Here is a 20,888-nt window from a genome sequence, read left to right on the forward strand (position 1 = left end):
ACTTCATCAAGAGATGGAACCCATGAAGAGTGGGGAAGGTGTGGTGGGTGGGTGGGGGGTTGCATTCCACATTCCAGAGGAAGGATAAAGTTCATTCCTACCATTTTAATATTGTGGCCTAGTAATCTAGATTTCAAAAGGGAATATATACTTATCTTTACACATCTGAATATTTATACATGGGTTGAAAATAATCTCTTTCAGAAGTGACAGAAATTATGTTGTGGTCTTTTGTAAGTAATCAAACACAATAAACAATGGAAAGTCTAGGTTGGAATATTGGCAATATTATGAAAAGGACAGATTGCTATTCACCATAAACACAAACACAAACACACACACACACACACACACACACACACACACACACACACACACACACACAAAGGGTACATGTTATCTCCAGCCACTCTGATCAGAATCAGATTCTGGTGTGGGGGCAGCTGGAGATAGCAGTCATGTATATGATGTGTCCTTGCTAGTGTGAATGTGTGTGTATTTTTCTTTTGTGAAGAAGACTTTGCCTGAAGCTCATCTGTAACAGTCTTTCCACTGCGCCTGTTCGCAACTCGACACGTCATCTTTATGGTGAGCAGCAACCTTTTCTTTCATAATACTGTTGATATTCAAACACTATAACAAGTAGACAGAAATTGCTAAATCTCAAATAAATTAAAACGAAACATTATAACATCTTTACTACAACAAGTATTTTTATTGAAATACTTGGGCTTTAAAATCTATTCAAATCGACGCATCACCTCGTAATTACCTCAAGCTTTCATAATCTATTGTAAACAGCACAGCTTTGAACAGGCATAAAAAATAATTTGCGTGAGCAGTTGAAAATGATATACACTGGACACTGTTGACAGAAACTGTTTCCAAAAAGCTTGAAATTTTATGAGTGATCATCACCTATAAAGCAAAAAGTTTTTATTCATTAATTTCCCGCCTACAAAACAACTTTGTTGTCAAAACCGAAATACTGTCTTAAGGAATATGTTTCACTATTTCCCTTGGATAGTAAAATGAGACTGACACTAAGCTCTAGTCAGTACATTTTGTACACTCAATCACAAAACATGAGATACTACCAAAATTATATAAATGCTATAATATTCAAATACTACCAAGGATTCTGTTACATGCAAATATGTTCTTATGTATAAATATCAATGCACACAGTGCACAGTCTGGGTTTGATTAATACTATTAATAAATACCAATATCCATGTTGCAAGATAACTCATCTGTTTATGAGCATATTTATAAGTCAGTATTAGTTAATATCAGCAAATTTTAAGTCTAATGAAAGGTAGGATACAGCCAGTACAGCTGAAGACATCGTACAATGCAATTTTTAGATGCCAAAACATTATTTTCAATAGACTGTTAAAACAATTCAGCATTTTTCTGAATAACTACACAAATAAATAAAGTTATTGTATATAGAGTGCTCAATTTGACTCCCTATTTGTCAAGTGGCTCATTTGCCCTTTTTTTTCTTAAATTATCCTCCAATAAGCGTTTACAACACATTTATTGTAGCACTTTTGGTCTTCTGCATTATTAGCAAGATACTGACCGCAGTTATTCAAACAATAAGCTGCAGCATATCAGTGAGCAAGAGGTGGGGAATACTGATTGCAGCCATGTAAATTTTACTGCCCAAAATACTTTATCAGGTTACATGGTCGTTATAAAGTCACATGTAATCTTTTTAAAATTTTAAGGGAATGGTATATTCTCAATAATATTACAACATATTTCATTAAAATTTTGGAATACACAGTATATCACTTTGAGACATTTAGCCTAAACTTCACAATACAAGTACAAAAATAAACAAAATTAGCAATTCGCTTCGATATGTACATAATCTGAATTTTTTTCACGATCAAAAAGTGAGGTCTTAATTTGATCACAGGCAGTGTCTCCGCTTTCATCACACCATTGTCACACAGTTATGCACATACTTATTTCTCTTCTCATTTGACACAACACTATAAAACAGCATATAATTTCTTTTTAAATGCTGCTGAACACCGGCCCCTTTGCACAACAAAGAACACTTCCAAAAATTTTAAGCAGCCATTTCCAACACACTAAAAAGTGATGTTGGAGCCCATGTACTTCCACCATTATAACTGACAAAAACAACATTGCGATCCAGGTACACTTGAACTTTTCCACAGCGATAAATTTGTTTGCCTTCACGGTACCTATTAGCAAGTGGCACAAAAACAATACCACGTTCCTCACAACGCTTCTGAATGAGATCCTTAAATCCTTGTGGTATCTGACTTGCAGTTCGAACAGCTTCTGCCAGCATCTGTAACAAAACATTAGTGACTGATAAATATTACCATGTAATTAAAACCTTGTTTCCAAATTGCTCTTACTGACAAAAAACCTAGCAAATTCTACACCCCATTCAATTTACGAAGAATATGAGCAACACATTTAATACTACCATTTATTGCTCAGATTTTTTTTTTGTTTTTATAGCAAAGGCTCAAAAAGGCGATTTGAGGCAGCTAGTTATGTCATGTCACTACAACAAATTGGAGAAAATTAGAGCTTTGTGCCCTGTACACAATAAGGCCATTTCAGAAAGGCCACATGATCAAAATGCACAATCAAGGAGGAGGACAATGGCCAACACTTTTTCAAAGGAAACATCCTGGTACTGACCTTTCCATGATTCAAGGAATGGGTTATTGTAAATTTTTGTAATAAACAATAACAATGTAAGGAAAATACAGATTGCTACTTACTGTAAAATAGACATGTCAAGCTGCAGACAGGCACAATTAAAAGACACTTACACATAGCTTTCAACCACAGTCTTCATCAGTAAAAGAGAGACAGAGCAGACCAAGACACTGGAGCTGGCAGACGTGTGCGCGTGTGAAAAAGAGAGAGAGAGAGAGAGAGAGAGAGAGAGAGAGAGAGAGAGAGAGAGAGAGAGAGTCTGCTTGCTTGCGTGTGTAAGTTTCTTTAGCTGATGAAGGCTGTGGCTGAAAGCAATATGTAAGTGTCTTTTAACTGTGTCTGTCTGGAACTTGACTTGTCTTCTTTACAGTAAGTAGCAATCTGTCTTTTCCTACATTGTTCATGTTCATATTCCTACATGGAATTTCCATTATTTAATATCAGTAAATTAGCCTACTGCGCCTATTTTCATTCATTGCTTTCATATGGCATCATATATTGGGGTAATTCGTCATTAAAAGAAACAGTATTCATTGCACCCACCATGCTGACCTTGCAGACATTTATTTAAGGAACTTAGGATATTCACAGTGGCTCAGCAATACATGTATTTGCTTATTAAATTTGTTATTAATAACCCATCCCCATTGAAAAATAATAATGAAGTGCATCACAACAACACTAAAAGAAAGGATGAGCTTCACTATTCTGCATTACATCTGACTTTGGCACAGAAATGGGTGAATTATGTTGCCACAAAAATCTTTGGTCATTTGCCAAATGCATTAAAAGTCTGACAGATAGCCAACAAACATTTAAAAACAAATTAAAACTATTTCTGAATGACAACTTCTTCTAGTCATTAGATAAATTTTTAGATATGAAGTAGTACCATAAAAAAATAATTGTGTAATGAAAACTTTAAAAACAAATTAAAACTATTTCTGAATGACAACTTCTTCTAGTCATTAGATAAATTTTTAGATATGAAGTAGTACCATAAAAAAATAATTGTGTAATGAAAACTTATGTTAAACTGTCAAGTTCCACACCATTACAAAAGGGCACATTCATGGTCTATGAAACAAGTATTAATGTAATGTAATGAATATATATAAGGATTTGATACCTGTTCATGATGAGGTCATTAGATACAAAGAACAAGGAAGGAAACTGGTTACATCCTTACACAGAAACCATACTGGAATCTGCCCTACAAGATTTAAGGATACACAAATCGATGCAGCAAAATGGTGATCTGAGTCCCACTTCCTATATTGTAAATCCATTGCCTGTAGCTACTGCATTTTGTCACTTGCTCCCCTATGGCTGGACAGTGGGATGGCAGTTCAATAACAGAAAGCAGGAAGAGTCTAATGGGAGTAAACTGTTCATTAACGAAACTGTACTAACCAAACTTAATAATAATTTTTGCAACAGGGTATGGGCTCAGCCAATGTCTAATTGAACAAAATGGAGTTTCAGAAGAAGAAACACAGTTTCAGAAGAAGATTGACTCAATTCAGTTTGTGTTGACACATGAAATTTTTTGCTCTGACAAGTCACACAGTAAAGGGAACCTCCTGTACGAACATGGCTACCATAGATGAGTATAATGTGAATATACACTCCGGGAAATGGAAAAAAGAACACATTGACACCGGTGTGTCAGACCCACCATACTTGCTCCGGACACTGCGAGAGGGCTGTACAAGCAATGATCACACGCACGGCACAGCGGAAACACCAGGAACCGCGGTGTTGGCCGTCGAATGGCGCTAGCTGCGCAGCATTTGTGCACCGCCGCCGTCAGTGTCAGCCAGTTTGCCGTGGCATACGGAGCTCCATCGCAGTCTTTAACACTGGTAGCATGCCGCGACAGCGTGGACGTGAACCGTATGTGCAGTTGACGGACTTTGAGCGAGGGTGTATAGTGGGCATGCGGGAGGCCGGGTGGACGTACCGCCGAATTGCTCAACACGTGGGGCGTGAGGTCTCCACAGTACATCGATGTTGTCGCCAGTGGTCGGCGGAAGGTGCACGTGCCCGTCGACCTGGGACCGGACCGCAGCGACGCACGGATGCACGCCAAGACCGTAGGATCCTACGCAGTGCCGTAGGGGACCGCACCGCCACTTCCCAGCAAATTAGGGACACTGTTGCTCCTGGGGTATCGGCGAGGACCATTCGCAACCGTCTCCATGAAGCTGGGCTACGGTCCCGCACACCGTTAGGCCGTCTTCCGCTCACGCCCCAACATCGTGCAGCCCGCCTCCAGTGGTGTCGCGACAGGCGTGAATGGAGGGACAAATGGAGACGTGTCGTCTTCAGCGATGAGAGTCGCTTCTGCCTTGGTGCCAATGATGGTCGTATGCATGTTTGGCGCCGTGCAGGTGAGCGCCACAATCAGGACTGCATACGACCGAGGCACACAGGGCCAACACCCGGCATCATGGTGTGGGGAGCGATCTCCTACACTGGCCGTACACCACTGGTGATCGTCGAGGGGACACTGAATAGTGCACGGTACATCCAAACCGTCATCGAACCCATCGTTCTACCATTCCTAGACCGGCAAGGGAACTTGCTGTTCCAACAGGACAATGCGCGTCCGCATGTATCCCGTGCCACCCAACGTGCTCTAGAAGGTGTAAGTCAACTACCCTGGCCAGCAAGATCTCCGGATCTGTCCCCCATTGAGCATGTTTGGGACTGGATGAAGCGTCGTCTCACGCGGTCTGCACGTCCAGCACGAACGCTGGTCCAACTGAGGCGCCTGGTGGAAATGGCATGGCAAGCCGTTCCACAGGACTACATCCAGCATCTCTACGATCGTCTCCATGGGAGAATAGCAGCCTGCATTGCTGCGAAAGGTGGATATACACTGTACTAGTGCCGACATTGTGCATGCTCTGTTGCCTGTGTCTATGTGCCTGTGGTTCTGTCAGTGTGATCATGTGATGTATCTGACCCCAGGAATGTGTCAATAAAGTTTCCCCTTCTTGGGACAATGAATTCACGGTGTTCTTATTTCAATTTCCAGGAGTGTAGATAACTTAAAGGGCCTGATGATTGGGAAAAATGTAAATGCATGTGTCTATGATGCTTTGTTCACATGAACTCTTCAAGACATTTAGCGTACACAGAATGGCAAAGGGATGACAAAAGTACCAAATACGATAGCAAGTGTGCTAAGTAAACCAACTGCTGAACTTGTGTTGACATGCAATAAAGCTAAAGAAATATGGGACAAACTACGTGTGCAATTTGAACATAGCAGCACACTGCTTAAAAACGTTAACTGGAACTTTTTCCAGGTAAAATGCATTGAAACAGAAGGTGTTGGTACACATGTAGCTAAGCTGCTGAAGTTGTTTGTAGATGTAAATGATGAGTTAACAAAACATGGAGAGAATACGCTGTCTGAAAGAATGTTACACAGTCAAATCTTATCTACTCTGGAAAATAATACAATAATTTTGAATATCTATGGGGCACAATACCTCAGTAAATCACAGGTTGAAAGTACTCATTAAAAAACTTTCTGCTACTGACCTGTGTGAATAAAATACAATGGAATAAACTGAATTTGTGGTTTCAAACACATGAAAAGAACGAAATAATAGTCATCAAAAGATCGAGCAAAGCTAAAATTTCTGCGTAGTAAATGCAAACAACTAGGGCACTGTCAAGCAGAGTTTCCATGGAACAGTCATGACAACACTAACTCGTAGCAAACAGAGAAGGTAAAGGAAATGTATTTACTTCAGGCATGTAGCTACTAATTACTCCACACATTGTGCATGGATCTACTGGAACGTACACTGCTCCAAATAAATGGTATTGTGACAGTGGTGCCTCAAAGCATATAACTCCAGATAAACAATGCAATGAATTTTATGTGCATGAAGTGATTTTACAGGGAAAACAGGTACTAATATGTGCGCATTTGGTCAAGGAACAGTTAATATTGAAATTAGATGATGCTCTGAATTATACAGTGCTACAATGGAAAATGTTTTATATGTGGCTGATATGAGTGCTCGTTAGTTCTCTGCTAGAGCAGCCAACTGGCACAGCTACACAATAACATTTGACCACTGAATTTTCATTCTGAAACACTAATGTGAAGCATATGATGTGTTTAAACAGTTTTTAAACGAAGCACAAACCAGTGAAGCAAACCAGTTAAGCAAGTAAGATGTGATGGAGCTAAATAATTTAATAACAAAGATGTCAAGGAATTTCTCATAGATAAGGGAACAGTATTTTTGATTCTGCCACCCTATGTCCCTGAGAAAAATGGCACAACTGAACATTAGAGTTGGACAATCACTGAAGCTGAACATTTGCTGCTGAAGACAAGTGAACTACTGAAAGCACCCTGAACAGAAGCTGGAAGGTTATCACTTCCAAAGGAAACCCCTAATGAGTTGTACAATCGACTAAAAGGAAATCTTGATCACTTCAGAAATTTTTGGCACAGGTTGTTTATGTTCTTATAAACAAATATTTCCATTCAAAGTTTGATGACAGGCTGCTTTTGGACACCTTGTTAGGTATGTCAATGACAAAGATAAATTTAAAGAGTCTGAATTACTTCCAAAAGGAAACTAGTCTTAAATAATATTGTAAAATTTAAACCAGAAGCAGTTTGTAGCTTCTGTAGTGATCATGTTGAATTTGTTATTTGTTGGCAAGAATTCCCAGATCTGAAACAGTCAGACTTAGTACCCAAAGCAGAAGAAGGCAAATGTCATAGGCACTCTGCTTCTGGGAGAAGTCATAATGAAGGACAACGTGGCACACTTGATTCTGAAGGAAGTCAAGTAGCAAGTGACTGTAACAAAGAAGCCACAAAATTCCTGAAAGTTGAAGTTTCTGAATTTTCTGAAGATGATAAACTGGGAAACAGAACAGAATGAAGAAAATTAGCCTGGATGAAAAGTGGTGAATTCCTGTAACAAAAGTTGACACACACGAACATAACAATCTGAACTATTTTTCTGAAGCTTTGGAGTCAACTGAAAACAGAAAATGGATGCAAGCTATTAATGAAGAAATGGAATTCCTTAAGAGACACAATGCATGGCTTTTGAAACAGATTTACTATCCATAGTCATGGCTTTATCTTTTTAAAATGACCATTTACAGTTCAACATGAACCATCCTCAGATCAGTATACAGGTTTGCCTGCAGGTCTGAGGATGGCTTATGTTGAAATGAAGCCAATCATTTTTTTAAAAAATTAATGCAATCAAGATAGACGTTGTTGTTGTGGTCTTCAGTCCTGAGACTGGTTTGATGCAGCTCTCCATGCTACTCTATCCTGTGCAAGCTTCTTCATCTCCCAGTACCTACCGCAGCCTACATCCTTCTGAATCTGCTTAGTGTATTCATCTCTTGGTCTCCCTCTACGATTTTTACCCTTCACCCTGGCCTCCAGTACTAAATTGGTGATCCCTTGATGCCTCAGAACCTGTTCTACCAACCGATCCCTTCTTCTAGTAAAGTTGTGCCACAAACTCCTCTTCTCCCCAATTCTATTCAATACCTCCTCATTAGTTATGTGATCTACCCATCTAATCTTCAGCATTCTTCTGTAGCACCACATTTCGAAAGCTTCTATTCTCTTCTTGTCTAAACTAAACTATTTATCGTCCATGTTTCACTTCCATACATGGCTACACTCTATACAAATACTTTCAGAAACGACTTCCTGACACTTAAATCAATACTCGATGTTAACAAATTTCTCTTCTTCAGAAACGCTTTCTTTGTCATTGCCAGTCTACATTTTATATCCTCTCTACTTTGACCATCATCAGTTATTTTGCTCCCTAAATAGCAAAACTCCTTTACTACTTTAAGTATCTCATTTCCTAATCTAAATCCCTCAGCATCACCCGACTTAATTAGACTACATTCCATTATTCTCGTTTTGCTTTTGTTGATGTTCATCTTATATCCTCCTTTCAAGACATTGTCCATTCTGTTCAACTGCTCTTCCAAGTCCTTTGCTGTCTCTGACAGAATTACAATGTCATCGGCGAACCTCAAAGTTTTTATTTCTTCTCCATGGATGTTAATGCCTACTCCGAACTTCTCTTTTGTTTCCTTTACTGCTTGCTCAATATACAGATTGAATAGCATCGGGGATAGGCTACAACCCTGTCTCACTCCCTTCCCAACCACTGCTTCCCTTTCATGTCCCTCGACTCTTATAACTGCCATCTGCTTTCTGTAACAATTGTAAATAGCCTTTTGCTCCCTGTATTTTACCCCTGCCACCTTCAGAATTTGAAAGAGAGTATTCCAGTCAACATTGTCAAAAGCTTTCTCTAAGTCTATAAATGCTAGAAATGTAGGAAACCAAACTGATCTTCCCCAAGGTCAGCTTCTACCAGTTTTTCCATTCGTCTGTAAAGAATTCGCGTTAGTATTTTGCAGCTGTGACTTATTAAACTGATAGTTCGGTAATTTTCACATCTGTCAACACCTGCTTTCTTTGGAACTAGAATTATTATATTCTTCTTGAAGTCCGAGGGAATTTCACCTGTCTCATACATCTTGCTCACCAGATGGTAGAGTTTTGTCAGGACTGGCTCTCCCAAGGCTATCAGTAGTTCTAATGGAATGTTGTCTACTCCCGGGGCCTTGTTTCGACCTAGGTCTTTCAGTGCTCTGTCCGAACTCTTCACGCAGTATCGTATCTCCCATTTCATCTTCATCTACATCCTCTTCCATTCCCATAATATTGTCCTCAAGAACATCACCCCTGTATAGACCCTCTATATACTCCTTCCACCTTTCTGCTTTCCCTTCTTTGTTTAGAACTGGGTTTCAAATCTGAGCTCTTGATATTCATGCAAGTGGATAATATGTTTTAAAACCAGTGACTGCAGATTTTATATCCCAGGCCATTATGTCAATTTCTTCAAAAGTGGGTGGTAGTTAAATGTCCTCTAAATGCTGAAGTAGCGCAGAATCACTGGGTTCTACGTCAAAAGCTTGCAGCTGATGGAAGGGATGAAGAAAGCACATCCTTGGCTGTTTTACTGCAAACACAATGAGAATAGACTATGTAGCAATATCTGTTGATGGTGGGCTAACTGTTGGATGTGACTAGGAAGAAACTACTGCTTTTACGAGTACTTTACAATGTAACTTTGATATAACAACAGGTATCCATGATAGATTAGATTAATTATTCATTTCATAGGCCCCTTGGCATTGACCCCTTGGCATGAAGATGGAGTGATTATAATAATGAAGATAATTTGAGAATTAACAGTGAGGCTGATTTCTTCGTGACAAGTGGACAAATCATTCAACCACCAAAACTGTAGCAAAGAAAAAATTGGCTGATATTCTGATGAAGTCATCTGAAAGGGTTCTTTTTAATTTACTATGTGTAAGAAGTGAAACAGCAATTATTTGTGATACTGCAATGCCTGTGTTGTCAATAATGATGCAATACTCCTCCAGGCAAGCATGTTTTCAGAAAGTTAACTGCAATAAACTGAATGGACTCATGTGAGGAAGAAAAACTATTTACATTTTGCTTCAAATATACAATGTCTTTTTGTTTGGCATTTAAAGAACAAAAACTGGATGCAGTTTTCCAATATTACATGTTAACCTACTTGTATATGTTTGGTCTGAGGTACAGTGTTTAATATTCAGTCTGTTACTATATGCTATTACAAATTAAACTAAAATAGTGTCCAAATTCAGTTTTCAGATCACTTTCCCAGTTTCCATACAACCAGTTTTAGGTCAGATGCCCATCTTGAAACCATCTGTTACAGTTACAGTGTACCCTGTCGAATGTGGAACTGAGAGTTCTCTGTCACGACAGTCACTTTTATGACAGTACACACTGAGTTCCACATTCAAAAGGTTGCTCTGTAACTATAAAAATGATCTGAAGATGGGCAGCTGGCCCAAAACCAGTCACATGGAAACAAACAAATAGGATACTGAGACTGAATTTGGACACTTCAAGTAATGATCACAGTACCTCCATCAAGATTAATACGTCTTGTTTTGAGAAACTAAAATGAATACTAACATTATTTGTGACAGAGGAGAGTATTTTACTGGTAGATAAAACTCCAGTTTCATTGTGATTACTGTCACCATAGGCTAATAGCTATAACAGACTAAGATCAAATAACATTAGACCATATAGAGATTGCATTTTAGTTTTACAAAGAAGCACATTTCATTTGCTGGGGGTTATCATTATTTAATGGATTAAGTCTCGAAAAGATTAGAAGACTCAACATTAACAAAAGTAAAACAAGGATAATGGGATATAGTTGAATTAAATCAGGTGATGCTGAAAGAATTATATTAGGAAATGAGACATCAAACATAGTACAGTTTTGCTATTTGGGCAGCAAAATAACTAACAATGGCCAAACTACAGAAGACACAAAATGCACCCTGACAAGAGCAAGAAATGTATTTCTGAAAAAGCTATGTTTATTAACATAAAATATAAATTTAAGTGTTACTAAGTCTTCTCTGGATGTGTCCACTTCCGAAGCTGAGCAGTCAACACAGCTGAATGTCATACGGAGGTTCAATTCCCAGCTGGGTCAAAGAGTTTCTCCGCTCAAGGACAGGGTATTGTGTTGTCACTATTTCATCATCATCAACATTTTTTTTTTTTTTTTTTTTTTTTTTCCCCCCCCCTCTGAAATTATTTGTCTGGAGTAGAGCCTTGTGCAGAACTGAAATGTGGATGCTTTTAATACAGGCGACAGAAGAATGCATTACTACTGAAGAGATACTGACTCGATCATGGAAGAAAAAAAAAAATTGTGGCTCAATTAAGTGTGGAGGAGGGAAGAGGGACAGAAATTGTAGAGGGAGATCCAAGGCCAGACTACATTACACATTAGAATTGATAGTGGTTAGAGCAGTTATACAGATTTGAAGAGGTTTGTGCTGGATGAACTAGCATAGTGAGCTTCGTACTGAAGACCACAACCAACACCAAAACTCACTTATGAAATGGTAGGTTATATGTACTATAGGTCAACACAAAATAGATGTCAGCTATCACTTAATAAGATTGCTTTAATTTATGAGATACTGGCAATCATATTAAAGCCTCTGTTTCTCTTGGGCGTGGCAATCACTTTTCTGATCGGTCTGATACGGCACAATCCAAAATCCTCTCCTGCACCAATCTCTTCAATTCAAGAGTACAGTTTGCACCCACCATCCTCAATTATTCACTGGATATATTCCATCTCTGTCTTCCACTGCAGTTTTTCCCCTATGCAGCTCCCTTCAACATCATGGAAGTTATTCTCTGATGTCCTATTAACCTGTCTTCCCTTCTTGCCAATGTTTTCCACATATTTTCCTCCATGCCAATTCAATTCTGTGGAACCTCCTCATTCCATATCAGTCTATCTGATTTTCAACATTCTTCTGTAGCACATCATCTCAAATGATGATTCTCTTCTGTTTCGGTTTTTTCAGTGCCCATGATTCACTACCCCAAAATGCCATTTTCGCCTGTGCTGGTATGCTCTTTACTTCCTTCTTTCTTTGCCTGTCAAATGTTAATTTGTTTCTAAGGGAGCAGAATTCCTTCATTTCATGAAATCGTGGACCCCAAATTTCATGATAAACTTATTGCTAATCTCATTTCTGCTACATATCATCAATTTTGTCTTTCATATTGGCTCCCATTTCTTTTTCTAGCATGTCAGCAGTTCTTCCCTTTATAGAGTCCATTAATACACTCTTTCCACCTATTTGCATTCTTCCTCTGTGTTTAACAATGGAATTCCTCTTGTACTGTTGATGTAGACACCTTTGTTTTTAATTTTCTTTATGATGGCTGCTTTGACTTTTCTATATACTTAAACAATTCTTCCAATGACTATGTTTTTGTTTCCTTCTTCAAGATTTAAGCATTTTTCCTGAATCTATTTCTCTTTGGTTTTCCTGCACTTCCTGTTTATTTCATTCCTAATTGACTTATATTGCCACATTCCTTTCTTTTCCTGAACATCTGTGACCACCTTCTTTCACTGAGTAATTGAAGTGTTTCTTCTGTTACTTAATGTTTTGCCTTGCATTGCTTCTTACCTTCCCTGTTCCTATATTTGTCTGTCCACTTTCTATTCTAAGATTACGATTTTTAGACATCTATTCCTCTTCTATTGAACTGCCTACTATAGTATTCACTGTCGCATTATCTACAGTCTTAACAAACTTCAAAAGCTCCTCATCAGTCCTCACTACTTCAGCATCCCACTTCTTTACACACTGAACCCAGTTGGTATCTTTCCATGTCTCCAGTCCTTTTTCCAAGTGTAACTTCTCCTCTTGTGATACTTGAACAGTGAATTCACTATTACAAGTTGAAATTTACTGTAGAACTCAATTAGTCTTTCTCCTCTCCCATTTCTATTCCTGAGTCCATACTCTCTTATCTTTCTTCCATTGCTTACTCCACTACAGGTCATCTTGGGGCACTGCTTCGCTGTCGATTCTGATGAGAAGAATCCTATCACTGAACTGTTCACAGTAACACACTCTCTGCCCTTACTATTCATGGCAAATTTTGCCCGCGTTACACCATTTTATGTTGCTGTTTATATTACCTTATACTCATCTGATCAAAATTCCTTGTCTTCTTTCCATTTCATGTCACTGATCACACCACTAATTTTACATTGCGTTTTGCATTTCGGTCATCATATTTTCTCATTTCCCTACCACATTCAAACTTCTACCATTCCACACTCCCAATCATAGAATATTAGCCTTTCATTGGTTATTCAATTGTTTCCTCAAGTTTGCCCCCTCCCTTGGCACTTCCCTCCTAGAGATCCAAAGGGAGGACTAAAGCCTACACTATTCCAAAGAAAAAAGTGGTAATAATTTATTTTAGGCTCTATTTCATGTTAACAGAACGTTCTCTCTTTGTGTGTTTGAAATTTACTGCATTATTTTAATGATAGTATAATGACTGACACCAAGCTGCAACTATCATGGCACTCCCAAGTTACTAACAGGGAATACATTACATTTTTCAATTACAACGCTCAGGTAATCATCAGCTCAACAGCCCTACATACTAAGGATTTGGAAACATAAAGAGGGAGAAACTAAGGGGAGAGGTTTTAAATAAATAAGTAAGATAAGGGAGAGAAAACAACACTATGCAATATTCCCCTTACTTTTTATGAGAAACATTATTCTTTTCTAAAATACACCAAGTTCCACAGATAGATAAATGTTATAGCTCTGGTATGTAAAATATTAATAAATGTATCAATTATATGACACAAACCTCCATCCGTTCCTTCCCACGCTGAGCAGCAGGGGTCTGTTCGATGTTGGTGAGGTACGAGACAGATTCTACAGCACCTGGCTGGGATGATGGTTGCGACTGCATTGATACTGCTCTGTTCATCATCTCCAGTGCTCTCCTAAACTGTTCTACAGGGATATGGAAAGAAACATACTTCCTTACTGGCAAATCCTGCTGAATAGGTAAAAGCTAAGTAAAGCATTGCTTCACAATGCTAGCATCTGGGACTTACCCTGAATTCCAGGCTGTATAAGTAAATTCTCAGATAACATGCCTTTCCAGTCAGTGTACCAGTTCGTCACTTCTTCATAATTTGGATTATGGCTCAACCACAATGTCAGTATCTGCAGCCACTTGGGAAAGAAAAATCGCTCCAGCAGGGTGGCCATCGTGTGTGTTGGTATTAGATCTTGCCAGTCCATGACCCATTTCCACTGATCTGAGAAACAATTCAAAAATACATAATAAAGTTAAATGAGATTAGTAACAGAACAGTCAAAGAGCACATAACAAGTGTGTGACATTCGAGGGTTGCCCAGAAGGTAATGCACCACATTTTTTTTCTTCTTTATTGAATATAATGAGACTTACATGCACAAAAGAATGGTATCTTAGGTACACACCCTGTTTTTCCACGTAACCTCCCTCCTGTTCTATAGCCTTCTTCCAGCGTGAAACTATGGAGTGTACGTAACAAGGGAGTGTATGCCCAGTTGGTACCAATCCTTGTCTGGTGGTGGAGCCAGTGCTTCACTGTGTGAATCACCTCATCATCATCCTCAAAAGTCTTCCACGAATAGCATCCTTTAATGGCTCAAACAAGAGGAAGTCCAAGGCAGCTAGGTCAGGGCTGTCAGTTGCGATAACCGTGGATGGTCTCCCTGACCTCTGCAAATTGTGACGCTCCACCGAACTGCCTTTTGACGACTTCACCCTCCGTGCCCAGTGATTAACTGTACTTGTGTCAACAGCAGATGCTCCATAGACTTGCACAAGCATTTGTGAATACTCCTCACAGTTTCCTTTCTCTGCAGAGAGAGATTCAATGATGGCATGTTCCTTGTAACATACATCGCCTATAGATCCTATTTTGAAACTGTCCTACAGCCACTCTATCTGTTGGAAGTGACGGAAACTTGGCGTACTCACTCAGGAGACTTCAAATAACACGTACTTCATGTTTCGCATTCGGAGCATTGTTTTTGTCTGAGAAAAAAAATGCGGTGCATTACTTTCTGGGCAATCCTCATATATAAAGTATATATTAGGTTAGGAAAGAAACAACACTTACAAATAATAATGTGTTTGTTTTTTGCTGTGGATGAAGAATACTGCTGCACTCACATCCATTAACTAATGTATGTGAGAAGTAATGATTTCTGAAATTGTTAAGGTGGTGACAAGAATTAGTCATCAGAAGCAGATGTTCCTTCATCCAGCAAATGAGAGAAAGGCATGTCAGAAAAACGACAATTACACGATTAAGTGAAAACTTCCCCTAAATTACAAGTAAAATAATGTATACCATGAAGGTGCAGCAGGGTAACTGGCAATGAAATACTACCAACAGACAAAATTTTGTCATTCTAAGATCACCAAATACGAACAAGTGAATGCCAGAGAATAAAATTCTAAAGTAGTTGGAAGAATATGAATTAAAAGGAAATCACAAGAGATGGCAATCTTAAGAATGGCAAATGCCACTTTGGATCATGGAGCGTGAAGAGCTGCAGTCATTGGCGCGAAAGAGCAGAATCAGTGACACAAAAATTTACTTGAAGTGAACTGAATGAAACTGAAAGGAATGAAGGGAGAACAGATCAGTAACTGCATGTAAGGTCTACAACTGGAAAGGTCTAATAAACATCAAGCTAAGCTTCTTACGTAACAGAAACTTAAGCTGACACATTTTGTTAGTTAAGGCTACTTCCCTCCAACACATTGTTTACTGCTCACCTTTTCTGTCATTCAGATGTGTGAGAGATTCTTTTCATACCATCCACACAACTATCTAATCTCTACATTTCTTCCCTAAATATCTCTTTGCCAATATGATTCCTCACTGCTGCTTCAATGCCAAAGCGTAGTTATTTGTGCAAGCAACCTATTTTCATTTTATCGTTAATGTTCTGGTCAGGTGTAGGCAGACCACCTGGTTTTCTTTTGCAACTGTCATTTCTAGTCTCAATGTACTGCCACCAACAATAAGAAATAAAGGATTCATCCAGTTAGACAATAGGAAGAGGTTGACAAATTGTATGATTTAGGTTATCCCAAACAACTTTAATCAGAATTGCAAGACTTCAGATTTGAGTCATGCTTCTCCCAAATACAAATTCTCTCAACCATTTTGTCACATCATTCAATATGCCATGCCCTATCAGCTGCAAGATAACTATAGTTACATGTGCATCAAAGAATCAAAATATTGAACAATAAACCAAGCCATTAAAAGCACGATCACACCAAACAGAATGGAGAACACATAAAAAGAAGCATATACAGAAGCTCAGATAGTTGGCTGCCATCATCTTCTCTAAGTCTATCCGCTTATTATCCTCAAAAGTAATCATTTTTTTGAAAATATAATGGAACTACATAGACAAAAAGAATCCACTCACCAAGCTGTGACAGGATGACACACATACAAAGGTATTAAATATGCAAGCTTTCGGAGCGTGGCTCCTCCTCCTGGTAGAAGGGATGAAAGGGAAAAAGGTGGGTGAAGGAAAAGAACTGCTGAGGTTCAGGACACAGGGAGAGTTCGGAAAAATCATGCTGAATCCCAGGTCGGGGGATATCTACTAGATGTGATGAGAAGGAAAGAGTGATTGTTGGGGACTGCACCGGACGAGATTTGAAAACGTGGGATCTTAAACATGGAAGGTAGGGTAATACCCAAGACAGAGATTTCCGCCAAAACATCGTGGACGAGTTAATAAGACTGGAGAGCTAAGAGCATTTTATGTGATAAGAGGTTGGAGGGGAGTGGGGGAGGGTGGGGTGAAAGTGGAAAAATGGACAGGTCAGAAAATGAAAGACATAGAAAATTAAACGAGAGTGAAGAAAGGAATAGTTACTGTGAAGAAATGCTGAGACTGAATAAATAAACGTAAATTAAGGCTATTTGGGTGACAAGAACTAAGGACATGTTATAACGCCAGCTCCCAACTTCAGAGTTCAGAGAAACTGTTGTCTGGGGTAAGAATCCAGAGGGCGAACGTAGTGAAATAGGCACCGAGGACGACTGTCAAACTGTTGAGCATGCTCTGTGTGTTGCTAGTACATACCCTCCAACTATGCCCATTCATCCTAACTGATAACATAATGGTAATCATGGAGACATAAAAGGCCGAACAGTGTTTACGTAATAGCAGGTATACAAGTGGCTCTCACTGTGATAGAATATGTTCTCCACTTAAACATTAGTAAAGATTGGTGGTAGAAGGGTGCAAAGAGCAAATCTTACAGCGGATATGGTCAATAACAATACCAGAGAAGAAAAGTTGCCACTAACTATATAGCAGAGATGCTGAGTCGCGATAGGCAAAATAAAAAGATTCACACAATTATAGCTTTCGGCCATTAAGGCCTTTGTCAGCAGTCCTTATTTTAGCATAAAGACACAATTTCTCGTCACCAGTGTCGATGCAGGATAGGAATCGTCAGTGTTGTTCACTAGCCAATTGATAACGAGCAAGCACAGCTGCATATATGTCCAACTGCTGATTCTTGTTATTTTGGCTTAGAGCACGCACCGGATTTTTGAACCTTACCCAATGCATGCAAATTTCGCATGATGGTGCAATGGTCACAATTCATCAAATCTAACAGCTCTCGAGTGCACTGACATGGATCATTGTGGATTAATGCACTTAAACAATCATCATCAAACCACGAAGGTCTTCCTCCTTAAATTGAGAAAATCATTTTCTTGCCATGTGTTGTAGAATGGCATAATCCTCATAAATGGTACACATGTTTCTGGCTGCCTCGACTGCTGTCACCCCACTAAGGAACTCAAACAGAAAAAAGATGTTGGAAATGTTCTGATTTCTTCACTTGGCACTCCATTTTCTAGTGTCCACAGCTCCACTCACTATCTCTAAATGACAATACGTAAACTCAAATAGCAACAGTGAACTACCAATAAAAAAATGACAATCGATAAATAAACACACTGATTGGAATACTAACATTGCAAAACAAAAACACTATGAACTTATGCACCAACCTAATGTGAGCTCATTTTCAACATTTAGAAGTGTGATGTCTAATAGAGGTTATTTAATTCCTTTTTTAAAACAATTGAAAATATTCACAATTTAGGGTATCCCAGCAAATGTTGTCATTGTGAAGTCTAACATTCAATCACATTACTCTACAGTCCAGCACTTACTGGAAGTCCTTTAATACTATACCCTTCAACCTATGTAGATAATGTCACTATCATGGATGAGAATAAAAAGAAAAAGGTTAAGCTTGGTGCCATGACTCAGAGATCTCCACATAGCATAGTGCGGCAAATGAAAGATTAGGTAGCTATGCACTGCTAGGTCTCCTAATCTGATAGACCAATGCTACATGTTAAAATCATGCTGCAATGATTAAAACAGGACCGCCTTGCATTAAGTATCTTCATGTTACTGCTATTTTAATATTTTTATAAAAGGAAACTCTATAAAATCAACTCACCGTACTGCTGCTGTTGTGGATTGATAGTCATTTCTTGTAATGCTAACTGCAATTTTGGCAGTATATTATGCACTAGGAAAGCTTCCATATCACCACGAGGAAAAACAGCATTCCAGGACTGCAGCATCAACCTTGCAGAATGATCTGAAGGATGCCAATTTACTAATGCTTTGCTCAGCTTACTACGAATGACAGGGAACACAGTAGAATCCATACGATGCCCTGCAGCGAAAATAAAAGGAATATGATATCTCTAACACAATAAAATGATGAGTGAATATTTAAGCATCACTATACACAAATTTCTTTAAACAGGAAAGAATTCAAACCCTTTTCAAAACTGCATTAAAAGTGAAAGAGACTCATTTTTCAAGAACAAATTAAAGAAATAAAATTACTGTACTATTTGAAGAGAAGGTGATTTAGCAGTAAAACTGAAAAGTACAGTAAGTGTACCTGTATCGTGATCCAGTTATATCAATGTGAACTTACATACCAAGCAATGGCAGCCATGGATGTATCCATGCATGTATAGGGACAGTATCAGTAACAGGATTCCATTCTTCCACTTCCCGTTGAATACGAGGCAAAACTAGCTGCTCTCTGATATTTTCCAAGACCCAAGTTGGCAACAGTGGCAGCCAGAGTTCCAGGAGATTGATGACAGGTTCACAGTCTCGACAATTCCATGTGCTGTCAACAAAGTATTCACAATGAAAGAATAAGAAATACATAATCTGCTTACTGAAGCATTGAAAAAGTCAACAAATTTAAAGATCAACAATTAACACTAATGTGGTAGAATTTTATTATACTGAATAACAATAGCTCCAAAAAAATTCATTAATCTATGTCCACCACTCACTGACTACATATGAACAGCACTTGGGGAAAAACTGCCTGGGACGTACAGTTCTGAAAATTCTCTCTGTAAGATGACCTAGATTTAGCTGAGGCACAACCGGCATCAAACTGCTTGCTGCAGCACGTTACATGTTAATCCAGTGCCTCAGGAATGAAAGTTGATCTATTTATTTAACAGGTCACCATTTAACAACATTTAGCATCATAAAATTGTAATCTAATATCAGCTAAAAAAAATTAGCTGAAGTAAAAATAAAGTTACCTTCAGGAGGTGCAATTTTTAGAAACCCCAACAAAAACGAAGTAGAGTCTAGCTACTGGAACTTCAGGGAGGAAGAAAAGGATTGATAGAGGAAAGCTGGAAAAAGAGGTGGAAGGGGCAAGGCATGAGAGTAAGGAGGGGGGAGGGGGCTGCTGCTCACAAAGACTGGGAAGTAGTCCACCTGCTACCAGGATGGGTGAAGGCAAACAGCAAGCTATAGATTGAGTATGATGTCAATGATAGCACACTGATAAACACTGTGTCAGCTTCAGTTCAGAGAGGAAGGAAAAACATATAGTGAGAAGTGAGAGAGAGGGGGAGAGGGGGAAACTTTAATTTATCTGGTCATAATACCTCATTGGATGTTAACCTCCATCTCAAAAAGGCTTCCATTCTAATCTCAGAATACATCAAACCAATGAAGAAACTATAGTACCTCCACTTCAATTACTGACTCCCCTCTCACATAACAAATGCCCGCTTTCCTAAATCCTACATGTCCAATTGTAAATGTATTTCCCCCCCAACACCAATTCCCAACATATATAACAATAATCTTTCTCAGGCATTCTTCTTCTTTAACATCACAAATGTTCCAGATAAAACCTTAGTGGCTGCTACACTCAAGGGCCATTCGTTCCTCCCACCCAGCATTAATTTCCCAAAATTGCAAAAGTAAGAACTTGTTCTCCAACACACCATCTCATAATCTCAATCTCCTGTACTTTAGTTATGCCAGCAAAATCCACTCCCTTGTCCTACGAGGTAAAATTTCATTACCCACTCATTCTTTAATCATTTATTTTCTCCCATCCTTTCCAACAACACACACACATACACACACACACACACACACACACACACACACACACACACACACAGAGAGAGAGACAGAGAGAGAGAGAGAGAGAGAGAGAGAGAGTTATCCCCAGCTCTTCCACTCTATTTTTGTGTTTCTTCCTATTCCTTAGCTGCATTACTGTTGCATCACAAGTTTATGGG

The 20,888-nt window shown here is 38.8% G+C and overlaps 1 protein-coding gene across 1 annotated transcript in view; it reads right to left on the reverse strand.

Annotated features, from left to right (window-relative positions):
- Positions 1-690: 690 nt before the first annotated feature.
- LOC124605560 (tuftelin-interacting protein 11) overlaps positions 691-20,888 on the reverse strand; it is a 151,549-nt gene continuing 131,351 nt past the window's right edge. The window contains exons 10-14 of the mRNA XM_047137324.1: positions 19,257-19,453; positions 18,761-18,982; positions 14,298-14,504; positions 14,045-14,193; positions 691-2,335 (exon numbers count right to left, since the gene is read on the reverse strand). Of these exons, the coding sequence (XP_046993280.1) occupies positions 2,087-2,335; positions 14,045-14,193; positions 14,298-14,504; positions 18,761-18,982; positions 19,257-19,453 (1,024 nt within the window). The 3' untranslated portion in view covers positions 691-2,086. The remainder of the gene's footprint in view (positions 2,336-14,044; positions 14,194-14,297; positions 14,505-18,760; positions 18,983-19,256; positions 19,454-20,888) is intronic.

The sequence above is a fragment of the Schistocerca americana genome, chromosome 3 (assembly GCF_021461395.2).
Source record: "Schistocerca americana isolate TAMUIC-IGC-003095 chromosome 3, iqSchAmer2.1, whole genome shotgun sequence".
In the NCBI taxonomy this organism is placed as follows: Eukaryota; Metazoa; Arthropoda; class Insecta; order Orthoptera; family Acrididae; genus Schistocerca; species Schistocerca americana.